The 19,355-nt window shown below is 45.2% G+C and overlaps 1 protein-coding gene across 7 annotated transcripts in view; it reads right to left on the bottom strand.

Annotated features, from left to right (window-relative positions):
- The window catches only part of LOC115178846 (septin-9), a 75,857-nt gene that overhangs the window by 13,504 nt on the left and 42,998 nt on the right, over positions 1-19,355 (bottom strand). For 4 of the 7 annotated variants that reach the window (XM_029740208.1, XM_029740209.1, XM_029740207.1 and 1 more), the window contains one exon: positions 3,257-3,433. In XM_029740208.1, coding sequence (XP_029596068.1) covers positions 3,257-3,433 — 177 coding nt within the window. Of the gene's footprint in view, positions 1-3,256; positions 3,434-4,115; positions 4,282-4,541; positions 4,642-15,806; positions 15,869-19,355 lie in introns of those variants that run through there. The other 3 variants (XM_029740213.1, XM_029740214.1, XM_029740211.1) reach the window with 3 other exon arrangements.

Genomic DNA, 19,355 nt, shown 5'->3' with positions numbered 1-19,355 from the left:
GTAGGGCTAGAGGACAGATGGACCGGCCACACACTCCTCACCAAGACCCAGATGAGGACTGGCCACCCCTCAGAGCTTGGTTCCTCTCTAGGTTTCTTCCTAGGTTCCTGCCTTTCTAGGGAGTTTTTCCTAGCCACTGTGCTTCTACATCTGCATTGCTTGCGGTTTGGGGTTTTAGTCTGGGTTGCTGTATAAGCACTTTGTGACAACTGCTGATGTAAAAAGAGCTTTATAAATACATTTGATTGATTCCTCTACCTCCCCATAGGCCTCCATTAGCAGCAGGCCTGTCAGTGGGCATCGGCAGCCCAGCCGTGCAGCTTAATTAACCTTTATGCATCGGGGACACTGCTGCGGTCTAAGGGGCTTTAGGGCTGGGATTAGGGTAATACATCTCACAGAGAGGCCTTACGAGTCTGATTTACATCTCCACTGACCTTTCACATAAACTCTTGCCCCCCCCCCCATGGGTGCACGTTTTGATTTTTGCCCGAGCACATCACAGCTGATTGAAATAATCAACATTTTATGAAAGAGTTGGTTATTTGAATCAGCTGTGTAGTGCCAGGGCAAAAAACTAAATTGTGCACCCAGAGGGGGCCCCAGGACCGAGTTTGGGGGAGACGGTCATAGAGAGAGCCAAAACGGCCACTTCAAAAACCAATCAGAGTTAGGCATTTCTACAGTAGTTCAACGACTTCAAATCAAGTTTGACCCTGGATACTGTAGGTCATTGGATCAACTATATCCCTGTTTTTACAACCTTATCAAATGTCTTCTTTATCTTAAACCATCAGGGCTTGATGGACAGGTCCTATATCTATATACGGACAGATAGGGATGCATCAACAAGCAATAACACCACCCTCTATTCTAACCTGGCATTTATCATGTGATTCATGTCTCACACACCAATAGCCACTATAACATGCATGCCCACTATTGCTCATGAACTATCCCATTCACTACAGGTCTGCCTTTCTCAGACGTTACCACTCCACTTCAAGTGGGCACACGTTTCTGACGTCTCTGGTGTAGCGCTGACTGAATGCTGCTGCCCTTTGCCGAAAACAACTATGGGGATTGTGATGCATATCAATGACGGCGTGCCGACAAGAGAAAGATATAGCCTGGTCAGAGAATATGGAAGTCTGGCGTAAAAAAAATGTATTGAATTGATCTTCCTACATGACGGCAATGAGAGAAAGTAATACTTTTTTTTTTTACAGCTAGTATGTATACAAAACACACTCCCGCAGGGCTCCTATACAAACATACTATGTGTGTGTGTGTGTGTGTGTGTGTGTGTGTGTGTGTGTGTGTGTTTGTCCACGCGCTCTCCTCTACCACCATCCCCTCTGACAGCCACGCAAACACAGAGACATCTAAGCTGGGAAGAGAGACTCGAGGTCCTTCAACATGCTCTTTGTAGCTTCAATCACCGTGGTAAAGTACAGGTAACTGCCAAAATAAAGGAAACCCCAACATAAAGTGTCTTAATAGGGCGTTGGGGCACCACGAGTCAGAACAGCTTCAATGCACCTTGGCATAGATTCTACAAGTGTCTGGAACTCTATTGGAGGGATGCGACACCATTCTTCCATGAGAAATTCCATCATTTGGTGTTTTGTTGATGGAAAACGCCGTCTCTGGCGCCACTGTTCAATTCGGTTGAGATCTGGTGACTGAGACAGGTGCGAGCTGTGGTGAGCTGAGGGCAGAGTGGAGTGTGCTAGAGCTTGTCACCATTAATGGGCATCATTACTCCATCTCTCTGCCTGATGTGACAGGTTAATGGAAATACTCATAGCCTGTTATACATTAAAAAGTATTAGTAAGTTCATAGCATGTGAGGATCTTAAAACATCTAAGGTTAAAAAGATTATGCATTCTATATTAGTTGATAGAGATTGATAACATTCATATAATTGTGTTAAAAAGTTAAAATCCATCAAGCGTACAAAGGGTAAGAATTGTAAAAGGAATGTGTAAACGTTATATTGATTACTTTATTTTGTGGTGCCTAATTGAAGGGGAAAAGTGTTAATATGTGATCTACTAAATGCTCTTAATCTATGAGCCTGAGATCGATTGCTCTGGTCTCCACCCAAGTTCGTGGGGAAATCGCGGTCTTTTCCTTATTGCAGTAAAAGTTCTCAGTGACGAAACAATACCGTATCACTCTCGTGATTATTTCTCCCCTTTTTCAGGTACGTTATTGAAGATAAAACAGAGTCATTTAAATGTAATAACTCGCTAACATGTCAAGAGTGTTTAAGGTGTGTCTTAGTAACATCTTGAGGAAGTTAGAGTTAAGTTTGCAGAGAGTAATATGAGCCCTGCTCGGTTGCAGTGAAGGCTAGCTTCGTACTGAGAGTAGCTGCCATTTTATGTCGATCGTGAATGAACATGTGTGTTGTTAATAAGATATTTTGCGGTGTTATTTGTATAATGGTTTTTCAAACACTTTATTGACTGTTGATAAATTGAGTTATGGTTTACTGAGTTAAAGCTTTGTGCTTGACAGTTATATTGAAATGAGTGTATGTTTCAGTGAATTACAGAGTATACTGTGGTGACTTGAATAAGCCTTGTACCCTACAACACTAGCTCTTTCATGTACATCTGTTGTTCTGTAAAATGTGTTACTTTGGTAAAATGATTGCAGTAAAAGTTCTCAGTGAGGAAACAATACCGTATCACACTCGTGATTATTTCTCCCCTTTTTCAGGGGCGTAACACTGACAGCTTTCTTTTCTACTGAAGGATGCATGCCACTATGTGTAGTGTGTACCAATCTCAGGAGCACTCGGGGTAAGGGTTCCCCAATGGGGTTTCACGCTAGTTTAGTCCTGGAAGAACAAGCACTCACTCCAGGCTCATTTCCCAATGACAGTTTGACTTTGAAAACATTTAAATGCAGTGTATAGAAAAGTCTCTCTCTCTCTCTCTCTCTCTCTCTCTCTCTCTCTCTCTCTCTCTCTCCTCTCTCTCTCTCTCTCTCTCTCTCTCTCTCTCTCTCTCTCTCTCTCTCTCTCTCTCTCTTCTCTCTCTCTCTCTCTCTCTCTCTCTCTCTCTCTCTCTCTCTCTCTCTCTCTCTCTCTCTCTCTCACTCTCTCCTCTCTCTCTCTCTCCTCTCTCATATGTGATGTTGAGGACGTGTGTTTAAAACCATTCACTCACATCCATGATCTCAAAAGGGTGTGTTGCACGTGTGTGTTTTGCTTGTGCGTGTTCACCGTTCAACAGCACTCACCGACGATCATGATGTTGAGCTCAAAGCCCTGTTTCATGGCCTTCCTCCTCATCTGCTCCAGGATGGCATCGATGCCCACATAGCTGAAGTCGCCGGCGCCATGTGAAGCTCCCTTGGCAGGGGGTTGCGGATGTGGCGGGGCGGACATGTTGCTGTGGCTCGGCTTGACCTCTGACCCTGATAATGAGAGAGATCAGTGTTCAGCATGGAACATTTTATATAGAAGAGTTCCATGCTAACAAACATCATGATAAATCTTTTCCATCTCACTCGTCACTGTAGCTGCTGATCCAGTAGATATCACGACAGTTCACTGAATTCCAGCTGGTTATATCAAACTGTACTGAACTCAAACTACACCGGACAAATGTAACTTATCAAACTGATTCTACACAACGGTAGTGGCATGTTTGGTGACTAATATATGCTATGGGTATCACGGTTAACAACTCCACCTCACACAATAATTCAGACTCTTAACAAGAGTCCAACTGTAGCCACAGGACAAGACACTCATACACCAACACAAAACATTGCATGAAATAACTCAGAACCCCCCCCCCCCCCCACCCAACCGTCTTAAAATAGACAAACACGGATCCCCGAGGAATTAAACTGAGTGAGGCAGCCAACAACCTGTAGACTATAGCCCAATAAATTACACACAGAACAGCGGACAAAAACACATCCACTCCCTACGTCACATAAATCTGAAGACGTACATGCGTGTGTTATGGTGAACAACGGTGGCAAGCTGCAGCTGTAAAGTGGATGTAGTACTCACAATATTTCAAACTACAAAAAAAAGGGTACACAGACTCGTGTTGTAGAATAGTAGCAGTTACAAGTTACCACTCACCTGAGTGAGTGACTGGGAGGCAGGTAGATGGAAAGTGCAGTCTACAGTGAAGTAGACCTAAAACAGTCCAAAGTCGTTGAAGAGAAGGTAGCAAGGCTAACTGACAAAGCAGTGTCTGGACGAGCCTACTGAACAGACAACAAGCTACTTTCAACTGCTGCATGTACACACACGCACACACACACACACACACACACACGTTAGCTCCGGCGTGGTGGGAGGAGACAGTTGGGTGTTTTTCCCTTTTGACAGCGTGCTGTGGCATCATCTACTGCTCGAGGTCTAGAGACGCTCCAAACCACAGACAGAGACATATCACAGCCACTAAAAATGGCTGTGAATGAATTCAAACATGCGATCAGAAGATCCACAGACAAACTTCAAGACGTATGTCCATACTGTAAACACGGACCACTATGAACGTACTCCAGATGCGGGGAACCGTGGCTGTCGTTTCCAGCGCTTTACATTCTAGTACACTCGCAGTAGGAGAGAAAGTAGAACTCCCTTTTTGAGTTTGACAACGTCAGCTCTAGCTGTCTGTGACATGTCATTGTAACCAATGTAACCCTGCTCCTTGTAGCTGTGTGCCTGTCGACCTGATGAATATGGACGAGCATCAACAGCCATGTCTGTCTTTGCAGTGAAATCGTCACCGCAGTCTCCGGGTTTCCTGTTCATTGCACAAGCATCCACATCCTCTCGCTTTAGCACGCTGGGTCTGATGATTCAAGGGTTGCGTTTTGTTCCACCGGGCACACAGGAAGTCATTGTCACACTGCACCTTATTTCCTGGCCATGTCTGATAAGGACAATTGTGAGTATGCCCATAAAACATGCTGCCTCAGATCTGGCACTAAACTCAATGCCATGTATAGAAACTTCTCCGATGGCTTTCTACACAATACGTAACCATTTTGTGGAACCATTACAGTAGGGGCCTTCTTTTATTTGGACTAGGAAGGCCTAGACTTTCCACAAGGAAGCCCTGGGAAAAGTGCTGCTAATAAACTTTTAATAAAGAGTGCAACCGACTGCTCTATCGGAGCTAGAATTTCAGTGCCAAACGGGACCCTCGCCCAGTAACTACCACACACGAATCACCCACACGCCCTTCCCACCCACCCACACACCCTTCCAAACCCACACCCCAGAATGTAGGACTCCCAGTAGAATATCTGAACGCCTGGGAATCTCTGAACTGAATGCCCTTTTCTTCTCCACCAATAGTCAGAGTGAGACAACACAATAGAAGAGAATGAGTAGGTGGTGCCGGTTGGGTTGGACCACACCTTCACTAGCCAGTATCTGTGTGGAGCTGCAGTCTCGACCTTCGGTTTCCCAGACCCGGTGATGATTGATGGAGGCTAAGATACCACAGAGCGGCTTGGCTGAAACGTCCTGGGAACATGAACTTCATAGAAGTAAAAGCCGTGCCTCTTTACCGTCATCAATCAACACACATCACCGTCAGAGTATTGGGTTTTGTTTTTATATTCCCTCAACCGGCAAAGCACTCATCAACTTCTTTACGCGCCTTCATTAAGCTCACATTAAACATTCGATCAAATGGGGAAATGTGAATTCATTGCTCGGATGAAACCGAGTGCTCATTTGATGTTAAAGGGGGAGGTAAAGCATGACACAATGGCATGTACAGGGCCTTTGTTGATGTTGTGGTGCCTGCCTGCCTGCCATTGCTGGTTTGCCTCTGAAGCTAAACAGGGTTGGTTCTGGTCAGGACCTGGATGGGAGACCAGATGCTGCTGGGAGTGGTGTTGGAGGGCCAGTAGGAGGCACTCTTTCCTCTGGTTCCAAAAAAACAATAATATCCCAATGCCCCAGGGCAGTGATTGGGGACATTGCCCTGTGTAGGGTGCTGTCTTAAATAAAAAAAATACATTTTTTTCTTCGGATGGGACGTTAAATGGGTGTCCTGACTCTCTGTGGTCACTAAAGACCCCATGGTACTTATCGTAAGAGTTGGGGTGTTAACCCTGGTGTCCTGGCTAAGTTCCCAATCTGGCCCTCATACCATCATGGCCACCTAATCATCCCTAGCTTCTAATTGGCTCATTCATCTCCTCTCCCCTGTAACTATTCCCCAGGTCGTTGCCATAAATTAGGTGTGTACAGTCAACTTATCTGGTAAAATAAGGGTTAACTAAAATAAATTAAAAAGGAGTAAGGAAGTGCAGGAAGCAGCCTCTAAGAAAGAGACAGGATATAAACACTAATGACATATTAAGGGTCTATCAGCCATCCCACCCCTGGGTACCACAATGCCAGCTCCCCCTGCCATCTGATGGGTAACTTCTGTGTTCACACACACACACACAACGGAAAAAAAAGGGTGCTGATGGCAGTAACTTTACTCAGGCCTGAGAATCTGCTGTCTGAATTCTTTGTTCCTGTTTGACTGGCACAACAGATGAGAACGATCAGTTTCACTCTCCTCAACAGTGATCACTGATCAAATCGAATTTTATTGGGTCAAATACACATGTTATTGCGGGTGTAGCGAAATGCTTGTGTTTCTAGCTCCAACAGTGCAGTGTTATCTAACAAGTAATATCTTACAATTTCACAACAATACACACAAATCTAAAGTAAAGGAATGGGAATTAATGTCCACTTCTCATCTCTAGCCTAGTCTGGCCATAGGCCTAGCCAGAAACATTTCACCTCCTAAGGACCCTTCCTCATCATTTATGAGCTACAAGAAAAACAACATTGGCGTTTGAAGATCCAATTGGCGTTTGAGCATCCAGGCTTTTATAGAAAGCCTCGCCTTCCTTTTATGAGTCAGAATAGCGGCCAGGCATAAACATTGTTCTACAGAGCACTGGTAGCCTTTGAAGCCTGCTGGGTCTCTGGCTGAATCACCTGATTAAAACTGACCAGTGAAACTATGACTACTACACATTCTAAACTTAGCTAACGTTAATGACCCTAATTTGATGTGAAGCCTCCTTCAATACACGCTGCATCCAAACTGAAGACGAAGGACCCCTAAGCCCAACAAAGCAGCTGTCGCTTATTCAAACGAAGTAAGATATTTGACCTGTAAAAACACGTGCCTAGCTGACCCCTGAATGAACCCTCAAACACAACATCAAAGTATTTGTTCCACTTGTTAACACTTCAAACTGACTACCAAACACAGTGTTTACCAGAACTCTGAAAACAGACAACTGTTACGACTGGGGTTGAAAAAAGGCTAACTGACATTTCTGACTTGAGTGTGACAAGAGATTTAAGTATTAAGGGAAAGCATGTGGAGCTTTTCTGAATGGACATAGCTGAGTTTAAAGGTTCAGTCCATTCTCATTTTCCTTGCATGGATGAATGAATAAATGTATGGATGAGACCCTAACAGCTGCTGTTTCCAGACTCCACATCTAGATTTGCGCCATTGAGAACTACCTCTGATTCATCTAAACGCTGGTTCGTTACACTCATCCTAGATCAATGTGGACCATGTGGACACCCAGCACCTTGGTCAAATGAGGAGGATTCTATTTAGAAGACATGAACGAATAAGGGTGGAAATAAGATGTTTACAAGTTCTTGTGGAAAGAAGCGGTTGAGATCTGAATGTTGAAAGCTAATTATGCTACACGGTATCATAGGGGACTGCATTGGGTGCCACATCTAACCTCTCTACTGCCATGTATAATGAATATGGGCTTACACAGAGATACGTAAATCAGTGTTCTCTAGTAAAGATTGAGCTACATCTTTCAACCCCATACGTGAGGTTTCAGGCTCGGTGGTAGATTCACGGTTTCCTGTTTGTCAGTAGAGACACAACGGAAGAGGCCTAGACGAGACAGCGAAAGAGTCATCAATGAGAAATGTATCAACTCATACGCCACCTGAAGACTATAAAAGTCAACATGTTAAAAAAAAAAAATAGCACTTCTGATTCATTTCAAATGACAACTACACTGACCATTTCAAGATCTTTAACAGGGAATTTTGGCGATTATGTTACTCATGTCAGCTGACAGCAGTGTTGTACTAGTGCTACTATAGCGTATCAAACCACAAACCATCTTAAAAATGCACAGCCACCACATTCCCCACTCCCCTCAAGGGTTGGGGTCAATTCCAATTCAGTCAGTAATCCAGTCAGTAAACTGAAATTCGAATTCTCCTCGTTGAAAAGCAATCCCCTTACCCTACATGCACCCTGTGCCCACCCGGTGCTCCTGGCCAGCCAACACGGCGTTCCCAAAGGAATGTTCTCTCTCTCCGGGAATCTCTCCCACATCCCATTCGCATACAATCCGCCCAGTCTGCACCGGAGGATCCCTTACTGATTTACATGCAGCCATAACCAAATATTGTTCATTCTGACATTCATAATATCAGGCACATCCTGACCCAAATACAATATTCAAGGAGTGTAATTCATATTTCATTCAAACATGTTTGTAGCGTTATGAGACAATAGGTTGGTTGTTTGCAGAGAGATGTGCTTTCGGTTTGTTTTGGTTTCGATATATTAAATAATTCAATTTGGCGGAACTTTATTCAAAACGTGTTAACTCCAGAACCTTTCCAATTTAAACCACAACCTCTTTAGTTGCCTTTCTGTTGTGTTTTTTTCTTCTCCGTTCTTTGAGGCAAATCCAACCTTTGATGATACCAGAACTCTGGATACCACAGAGAAGGGAAACATGGATGAGCGAGACCAGGACAATGATTCCTCTCATGCACAACATGTAACTTGGCCTGATGTTGGGCCACGCTGTTTGAATTGTGTGGTCAATGATTGAGCTGGTCCATCTGGGACTGGTCTGTTGGAGAGAAAGAGAGAGCTCTGGACCAGGACCACATGTCCTCGTCTCTTCACAAGACAACGGGTCATAAAGAATGAGAACTCCAGCACCAGTCATCCAATCCAGTTTGAAGGTCTCTGGACTTCTGAGGAGATCACACCAGTTAAGCTGCTTCCTCATAACTGGTGCAACACACATTGTGACAGATCCTATTTGCATGGCTCAGATAAGAGACAGTCTATGCCTTCTCTTCAACCCTTTAGCACATGGATGCCAAGGATGTCATGCCTCTCCGTTTGGGCTTTGGGAGGACGCCTAGGCAACATCCGCTTCTTGGTCACACACCGTTATTGATCTACTTAACAACACAGTCTGCTCTTTTAAAGTCCCAGTTCCTAGGGGGTGACCTTGTGTCCCAGTAGCCTGGTCCCAGATCTGTTTGTTCCATCTTGCCAACTCCATTTGTGTCAATGTCACACCAGGACTTGGAGTTGGCGAGACAGCACAAACAGATCTGGGATCAGGCTAGGGTTTCAGCCCTGTACCGACCAAATGGTCACTCTCTCTCTTTCCCCCTCCATCTCTCTCGCTCACCTCCTCTTTCCCCTCTTTTACAGGAGATGGCATTTCCATAGCTTTGGCGTCTCTCTCTCTCGTTAAGATTTATGCCTTCTGCCGTCTTGAGCAGATTGGTGGATGGTAGGATTACATGGGGCAGTGTAGGAGAGGGCTGGCGGACAGGCACGGCAGGATGGCACCGGATCCTACTACTGGACATAGAGCAATAGTGACTACTGCAATAGGAGCGACTCATCCTCTGTATAGCTTACTGTACAAGACACGCATGCAAGAGGCATTCTAGAATACATAGAGTACAGTATTGTAAAGTCATTTACAAAAGTTCAATCAGGAAGGCTGGTCTGAATGCTGGTTTAACTTCAAGCAGCATAACATAATTCACTCTGTTTCCCATTATTCGGGCATCGTGGGAATGAATACAAATGTATCATCATCAGCATAGCATTTTGTTCTGCTCTTCCTATTAGCCATGTGTGGAATGTCATTCACCTGCTTACCTTACAGCCTATAAGCGTGGCACAATAATGCTCATTCCACATGCTTGCAAATTTAACCTACAGGCTCACTCTTGGGCAATTTAACCTACGGGCTGGGTTCACTCTTGGGCAATGATCACTTTCCTCTCTCTCAACAAAGGGGTGTAAATGGGATGTATTTATGTCAACTTACCAATGTTCTCTCAGTTCCTGTTTTTCAGCAGCAGTTTGACAACCGTCCACCTCCCCACCACCACCAGCTATAATAACCTTCAGGCCCGTCTTTGGAACTCCTTTCTGGGTTCCAGATGAACAGCAAAGGGCTACCGGTCATCGGCATCTGGCTCAGAGATGAGGCCATACCCCAAACTCTTTAATAACATTCCATCTCTGCTGTTGTATCAGTTAGACGTGTACTTGATTGAATTCGGGTATCAAGAAACATTACAATTGTAAGGTAGGAGATTATCTGGTCACTACGCCTGTTTGGTTAAACCCATGCTGTGTACTGTAAAGGTCCTCAAGCAGAAAAGAGTGGAGGGCAATGCTGGACACCCTGTTTCCCAAGAGGACCAAGTCAAGTACTGTGTCAAGTACTTAGTGGTATGTACAGGATAAACATGGTATACACCGTCCAACGAAAGGCTTACTTGCAGGTTCCGTCGACAACGCAACAATAACAACTAATACAATATAAGAATAAAGTAAATGGCTCAGTAGAATAGAAGAAACATTTTAGCAGTAAGTATAATACAGGAAGGGTGAACTGTGTGATTGAGATAAATAGGTCATGTTTTGGCTGGTAAACAACTTGGGGGTCAATGGAAGGCTGGAACAGTCCGTTGAGGTGAGGCTAGGTACACTAGGGGGACATGCGTAACTGTCCTGTAGTGCACATCCAAGAGGATATCCCACTCACTCAATCTCCCATCCGTCCTTTGAACCAAAGGGAACCAGCTGATTAAGAAGGTCAACGTGCCACTTCACTGCAATAACACCATAGCATGCGATACAGTGGGGTTGAAGAATAGAACGGTGGACAGCACACACACACACACACACACACACACACACACACAGAAGCACTCCCCCCACCTCCTCACACACGCTTCAGATGAAGGTGGGTGAAGAATGCTACTGGCTCACTTCATCTTTCACTCCTGCCGTTGCTCGTCGGCCCCCTGAGAATGTGACCTTTGGCCCTGCGCGGCCCAAAGCAGATGGTGTTAAAAGACAGGTTTCCACACGGGAACTTCTGGAACACAAAGATAAATGACCGGCCCCCTTTACCCACCACAGAGACAGTGGCAGAGAGAGAGAGAGAGAGGAAACGAGGGAGAGAACGGAGAGAACATGAGAGGCGAGGCAGGCCCATGCTGTAAATACAGTGACAGAGTGAGAAATATGGAGAGAAGGAAACAAAGTTGAGGAAAATATAAGGGAGGAGAGAGGCCCATGCTACAAAGAAAATGACAAGGTGAAAGATGGAGAGCAAGAGAGAGAGAGAGCGAGATGGAGTATATGAGAGAGGAGAGGAAGGCCCAGCATAAGTGTAGCCATTATTGTTTTGTTGAGTGCCATGACGGACACTGTGTGCGAACCAGCTGTTTTAAGTCATATACCTACCACAACACTATAAAACCCTCCAGGCCTCTGAGAAAAAGGGAAGAGAGACTGAAAGAAACTCAGCCACAGAGTCATTCAGAGCAGCATTACAGGGAACTGGGGGAACTGGTGTATGGCAGTCACAACCACCAAGTATGAAGTGGGAAGTTGGGTGGTTTAAAAAAACAATTGTATCCTCACTGAAAACTGTTACTCTTCCTTATGAGAGGAAAATGTAATTACGTTCAGAGTGGAGGCCTGAGACGATACGGTGCCCCGAGACGAGGCCGGAGACGATACGGTGCCCCGAGACGAGGCCGGAGACGATACGGTGCCCCGAGACGAGGCCTGAGACGATACGGTGCCCCGAGACGAGGCCTGAGACGATACGGTGCCCCGAGACGAGGCCTGAGAAGATACGATGCCCCGAGACGAGGCCTGAGACGATACGGTGCCCCGAGACGAGGCCTGAGACGATACAGTGCCCCGAGACGAGGCCTGAGACGATACGGTGCCCCGAGACGAGGCCTGAGACGATACGGTGCCCCGAGACGAGGCCTGAGAAGATACGGTGGGGAATATCGTTCCAAGATATTTGTTTCATTTTGTGCCTGCGTGTGCTTCAATTAGCTACACATAAAAATGTTTCCAATTAGTTTTATTAGCCAGTTACCCCCTTTATATTTCCACACATTTTGTTATTGGAAGATATGCAATTATGATCACTCCCATAGCCAAGAACAACCACAGAAGTCAAATAAATTTTCCTTTACGCATTAATAGGGGGCTTTAACAGACTTGAGAAAAAAGGGTTTACAGATGTCTGGACATTAATCAAATTGTTTGCTCATATCTCCTAAGTAGTGTGTTCAACAGGGCCAGAAACATTGATCTAATTTCCCTGTTAACGACCTGAACAGGCTCCACTACGTAAGAGTAATCACACAACAGGGTTCAAACAGACTGTTGGCTGTACCCTTCAGACAGCACAAACAGAGGCCAGCAAAGAGGACGTACGGGAATCAAAGAAATAAATCCTGTTAAACCAGAGGTAGACCTGATACTCTCCACATCTGATCTAGAGACAGCACTGAGAAATGAATGACGGCTGCAACGACTGGCTAATCCCGACCGATGTTGGTTTAACGTCAGGCAAAGGTTACGCGTAACCCAGAAGCTATTCCTCGAAAAATCATTCGAAGTGATACTGTAAATGGAGTCAATAGATCGCAAGTACTGTTTGTGTTGTTGACGAACACCGTCCTCCGTCACCCAGTACTGTTCAAAACAATCATGACGGACGTCCTATCATGTCGTCATCATGACTGTGTAGCTGTCATACGGCCGGGGGCCCATAGCCTACTGTGCACATGCTGCCACAGGCCCCTCGCCGTCTCACCAACAACAACCGTCACCTCTAACAGGAAGTGACACGTCCTCCCTCCTCTCATATACACTAACAGTACAGTTAACCTCCCAGTGTGGTCTGGTAGATGGAGGACTAGAGAAGTCTGTCATTGGAAGAGAAAAGGAAAGGCTATGTTTAGGAATACGATTCGTTATGGTGTTTATGGCATAACAGGCCACAGATCCACCTCTTAAGAGCTCTCTACCTCCAGGATAGTCACCTGAACAGGGTCAGTCTCAGTAGGGAGAAAACTTTTTTTTTTTTTAAATCGAGTGAAATGGGACAGATTTTTGCTTTCCCAAAGTGTTTTGCTACAGTGCGTGACCCACGTTCAGTCCTACCACCTTGCCTGTGAGCTGAATAGTAACTAAAGCATGAAACAAAATGGTGGACGCAGTAGGGAACAGTTATACTGTAATCACAATGCAACTACTCCCTTGTGGGCTAATGTAGCTAATTAACTGTTGGTTTGTTGTGTTGATGGTTAATAACTGTAGCGGCTAGCCCAGAAGCTGTAAACACGTTACAGCTTAACATACTTTAATATTACGTCAGTGTCTCCTACTCTAAAGCGGTGGTGAAATAATGAATGACGGACTAAACACCTGGAACAGGGTTGGTTATGTTTCCTCTTGACACCGCAGAAATATGTATTCGATGTTTAGGTATTCCTATTGGTTGGTTGAATTTACATATCAATAAGGTGTTATGACATTGGTCAGGGGGAGATGGCGAACGTAAATTCTTCCCGGTAGTGACGCGCAAGCGGTAGGGCACGTTCTGAAATACTATATTTCAAGTGTTATATTTACAATGTGTACGAGTTCATTATGTACATATCCTGATGTGTGTATATACACCGAGTTTACAAAAAACATTAAGAGCACCTGCTCTTTCCATGACATAGACTGACCAGGTGAATCCAGGTGACCTCCCAGTGTGGTCTGGTAGATGATCCCTTATTGATGTCACTTGTTAAATCCACTTCAATCAGTGTAGATGAAGACAGGTTAAAGAAGGATTTTGATTCATGGATTGTGTGTGTGCCATTCAGAGGGTGAACGGGCAAGACAAAAATAACGTAAGTGCCTTTGTACAGGGTTTGGTAGCACTGCTTTGTGTCAAGAACTGCAACGCTGCTGGGTTTCTCACACTCAACAGTTTCCTGTGTGTATCAAGAATGGTCCACCACCCAAAGGACATCCAGCCAACTTGACACAACTGTGGGAAGCATTGGACTCAACATGGGCCAGAATCCTTGTGGAACGCTTTCGACACTTTGTAGAGTCCGTGCCTCTGACGAATTGAGGCTGTTCTGAAGGCAAAAAGGGGTTTGCAACTCAATATTCGGAAGGTGTTCCGAATGTGTGGTATACTAAGCGCATACGTTACCTGTTAGATATTGGCCGGAAGTCTGGGATGTGCTTTCGTATGTTATTGCTGTAAGGGTGAGTTAGCTCGCTCGAGATTAGCCCCTGCTAATTCACAGTTATTTACATGCTAACCGCGGAATTACGAATCTACAGCCATCAACATACTGTTGTCCTGCACGTCTAGTGTGCTTCCTTGTGTCCATCGTCAGAATAAACATCAATAGACTGGGACCGCTGGCCGGCCAGTCCTTTCTTTAGAAACACAACGCAAGAGAGCTAGAAGTACGGTCACATCTGTTACACTGGTGCTGAGACCAGTTTTCTTGTCTTCGCTGCATAGCTGTTGTGTACACACACACACACACACACACAAATGTTGACTGCAGTTAAGCTAACAGTATCACTCCTTGGTCATATAGGGATACAGTGTGGCGGACACTCCAAGGCAAAGACATCTAGAACATCTGACGTGTACTATGGTGTGACGACTGGAGCAGAAAGCTACACTGCTGCTTCCTGTTCTACTGTCTACAACGATCGTTGTCTATTGGTGGATTGTGTACAATACAACCTGTCGAACGCTGGGTAAAATGGAGGTCATGTGGCCAAGAACTGGAACTACCGCAACTAGGAGCAATATGTCAACAGCAGAAACAGGGAACGGAAGAGTTAGTCACAGGAGATGGGGCACAAACGTGGTTCTTCCTTTGAGAGGCAAGTGAAGCGGAGGGGCTGGGTTGTAAGGAATGGGCCGCTCTTCCATTGAAGAAAGTCTCATGCAGAAAATGTGGCCTGACGCTTCAACTCACCTTGAACTTGCTACAAGCAATCCACCAGAGAGCAGATGCATGGGGTTGCCAAAAACAAAATCATACTTACTTATCCACTGCAATTGATCAAAGTCAAGCTAGAACAATCCCGACACAGGGAGCAATTAGGACGAACATGATTGGTCAATAAATACTCCCCCACCCATTTAAGCAGATTGATTATTCAAGCTGAATGGGGCCAAGCACAAAGGAAAGAGGAAGTAGAGAGAGGGGGATGACAGACAGACAGACAGACAGACAGACAGACAGACAGACAGACAGACAGACAGACAGACAGACAGACAGACAGACAGAGGGGGGGGGAGGTAACCTAAAAGAGGGGGAGCAGTACCCCCCCCAACTCTCCCAGAGAGCACAATGGAACAAGAGAAAGACGGATAGAAAAAAAAAGTCTGGTCTGAATATTATTATGACACCGTTCCAAATCCCTGACAAATACAGCTGTCACACACTACACGGTTCAGCTCCAAAACCCCATCCAGACAGGACACACAGACTGAACAACCCCGCCATCCCTCTCTTTCCTTTCTATCACTCCTCCAGCCTCTCTACAAAAGGAAATCACACACACAAAATCAGAGAAACAAGAAGCCGTAGCATGTTATGAATGAACAGAAAACCAGAGACACTCACCCCAGCCTCTCTCTTCCTCCTCTCTTCCCTCTCAACCACCCTGATCTCTGCTCCAGCTGGGCAGGCTCTGCTGTTGCTCCCAGGCCCCACCCCCACAGCCTGGACACATGACCCACCACTCTACACCCCAGCAGGCCAGCCAGGCGGCCAGCAGCAGGCATGCCACACCCCTCATTCAGGACGAGTTGAATGGGGAGCATTGTGAATGTGCTGGACACAGGCACAGTGTGTGTGTGTGTGTGTGTGTGTGTGTGTGTGTGTGTGTGTGTGTGCGCGCGCAGGGGGGGCAGTTGGAAATGGGAGGAAAGGAGTGTGTTTTAAGAGTGCATATGTATGAGGAATGGAGAGAAAAGAGTGTATGTGTTTGACAGGAAAGGTGAGTGTGTGTAAGAGGTGGAAACGGAAAGATTAAAAGAACATTTGTGACAGTTTGCACGTGCTTAAAAAGTAAAAAAGAATTGTAACAAAAGTGTATTCAGTGAAAGAGAGTATGTGTGTTGATGTCCATCTGTCCCTTCCCTCCCAATGCTCAGCGCAGTGTGTTTCTCCCTGTATGTGTGTGTCTGAGTGTGTGTGTGTCTGAGTGTGTGTGTGTGTCTGAGTGTGTGTCTGAGTGTGTGTCTGTATGTATGTATGTATGTATGTATGTATGTATGTATGTATGTATGTATGTATGTATGTATGTATGTATGTATGTATGTATGTATGTATGTATGTATGTATATATATATATATATATATATATATATATATATATATATATGTATGTGTGTGTGTGTGTGTGTGTGTGTGTGTATGCACACTGTGTGTGTACTGTGAGGAGGACACTGGGTCATCTCTCCTCCTGGCTCTTTCTCCTCCTGGGTTAAAATGAGTCTCATCCATCACATTAATGCCTGCCTCATACAGCCCTATGACTAAAGGAATATGTCCCAGATAACGAATGAATACCATCCCTTAGAGTCATCAGACTCAGCATGAGACTATTGGAAGCAGCTCTGTCGACTGTAATTCAAAACATTATGAACTGTATAAGAGTACAACGTGTGATTTCCTTTTGGTCTCGTACGTTCACTTGTTGCATGCAGTAACTGTGGAGCTTGGTCTTCATGTCTACATACACTGAAATACATTAGTGTGGTATTTTCTTTGGGTTTCCTAGCTACAATCACTTGTTACGTGGGCCTATCCATGCAACGTCTGTGGAATTGTGTCTATCATAAATCTGTACTCACACAATGAAAATCACAATCCTTTCAATGCCAAAACACGCTTCCTTCTTATCCGATTACTGGAATTAAGAGATCATTTGTTTTATCACAAGCGGGTGGAAAGATGGAAAGAGAAACATCTCTGTACTGCACTTATCTAAACAAGCTTTTCCCCCACATTTGCAAGCTGATGAGAGGGCCCAAGAGACGTTTTCTCATATTCAGCACAAACGCTTCCATCCTGACATGGAAGGTGGTTTGTGTATGTATTGGACCACATGGTTTGTGCACCTGGCCCTATAGGCATCCGGTCTCAGTGAGAGATAGATATGAGAGAGTAGGTAATCTTCTCCTGAACTAATACAGATTACCACCCGCAGGCTCTTCGGTTGAAGCTCTATTAGGAATACATCAGTAGTGTGTCTGTTTTTTCTTCCAAAGGAATATTCATATTGAAGCTAGGCAAGCTGCATGTGGTTTCTGATTCAATGTAGGGCAAGGTTACGCAGTATGCCCTGCATTGTCCATGATTTGTTCATCTGCAGCATAAAACACTGCAGCACAAACGTTGTTTGTTTGTTGCTCTGCCTCGTCTTGTGAGAACCCAGAGATCAAATGGGACTGAATCAATGACCGCCATACATTTAGCTGGTCCTGTGGAATAGCAGCTAGTTCGGGATGATCACCCTGTCATGATGAGCGAATTCTAATTGGAACTCAAGCTTTGCTTATTGACTGAGTCTATTTCAGTGCTCTAACTCGTCGCAAAATAACTAAGTCGCCGGCCCATAGAAATAGAAGTCCGAGAACAGGCATCCTCCGATTACTACTGAACGCTCATGACCATTGCAACTGATCCGAGTCCAGCCCTTCAGGCCTTCAGCTAATAGACCTCAGAATACTTTTTTTGGCAAAGACAAGTCTGTGGGTGAGAGATCACATTCAGACTTCCTTCCTTATCTTGATTGCATGCCACGATAACGAGATGAGACCCTGGAGCCACTTCCTTGTTTTGCAGTTGCAAACAAACATTTGAATTATTGTGCCAGAACCTTATTAAATGACCCAGCTCTTATGCGGTTGTTGCTCCGTTGGCTGAACGTCTCGCCAGAGCTTTGTTTGTCATTCTGTTTGTTTTGTCATTTACCTCACTTCTGGAGGCCATTTTGAGGCCAGCTTCGTATAATCACATCAAACTGTGTGGGCCGAACAGGCAACTGGAGACCCATGCAGGCACAACCCCAGAGGGGAGCTCTCTGATTGGACTAGAGGTCAGATCTGATTGGAGGAGGCCCACACAGTGATTAGAACACATGGAGCTGATTAACCAAGTCACCTCAATGACTCAGCAGAGAGAGTGACTCACACAGACATACAGCCTCCCACCCAGAGAGATGGAAGAAGGGATGAAGAAGGGATAAAGAAGGACAGAGGAGGAGGAGGAGGAGGGAGAGAACATCTGGCCAAGCTTATCTGGGAAGGAGAGAAACAAGCGACTTCCTGTTGAGCTGTAGCCGAGGCTGCTCTGCTCCCCTGTGGTGCAGATGGAGACAGCATGTGAGGATGCATGCAACCAGATGAAAACATGAGGCCTGGGTGCATCTCTCTAGTCCAAAGTGGCTTCCTCTCCTTGTCTCCTTCTCTTCGTCCACACTCATCTGAGGGAACCGGATAAGTGATAGCAAATTCCCACTAGGATTAGATCAGTGCAGGTGAAGGAAAGCAGACGGAGAGAGGTAGCTCCTTTACACTATTGAGATGAACTCAATCTCATGGCACACATGGAAGACATGGTATAGACAGAAAATGGCCAGTTTAGAGTTAGGGACAGACTTCTGACTGTGTGACCAGACCAGGATAAACTCTGACCTTAGTCACATGGTCAGGAAAACCCCAAGCCCTACTTGCTCTTCTCTCTCCACCATGAAGACATGATGTTCATGCAGTCCATTTACACACTGTACTACTCCCTTGGGGACTGTGCTGTACTCCAGCAACGCTACACGATCCCTCCAACTCTGCTCCTGACTCATCTCAGACCTCAGCTTGTATGTTGCTCTTCAAGGTTACAATAAACCTGGTCTTGTTTGCTTTCATCTGCACTCGAGGTGCACACACGTTCTCCCTCTCTTTTGAAAGACCCGTGCGCCTGTTGTTTGAACAGCGGCCGCAAAGTAGATAAACTGTCGGAATTTGTGGTCAGAGGTTTGTTTTAACCAAGGTGTTTATCTAGTGGATTGTTTCCTCTCAGTTTTACAGTTCCTAGCTGTGTTACATAACAGAGCCAAATAACTCCCAGATATATAATATATATACACATACATACAGTTGAAGTTGT

Source organism: Salmo trutta, chromosome 38 (genome assembly GCF_901001165.1).
Source record: "Salmo trutta chromosome 38, fSalTru1.1, whole genome shotgun sequence".
Classification (NCBI taxonomy): domain Eukaryota; kingdom Metazoa; phylum Chordata; class Actinopteri; order Salmoniformes; family Salmonidae; genus Salmo; species Salmo trutta.
Note: the sequence above shows the minus strand (reverse complement) of the source record. Positions and strands in the feature narration are given on the sequence as shown.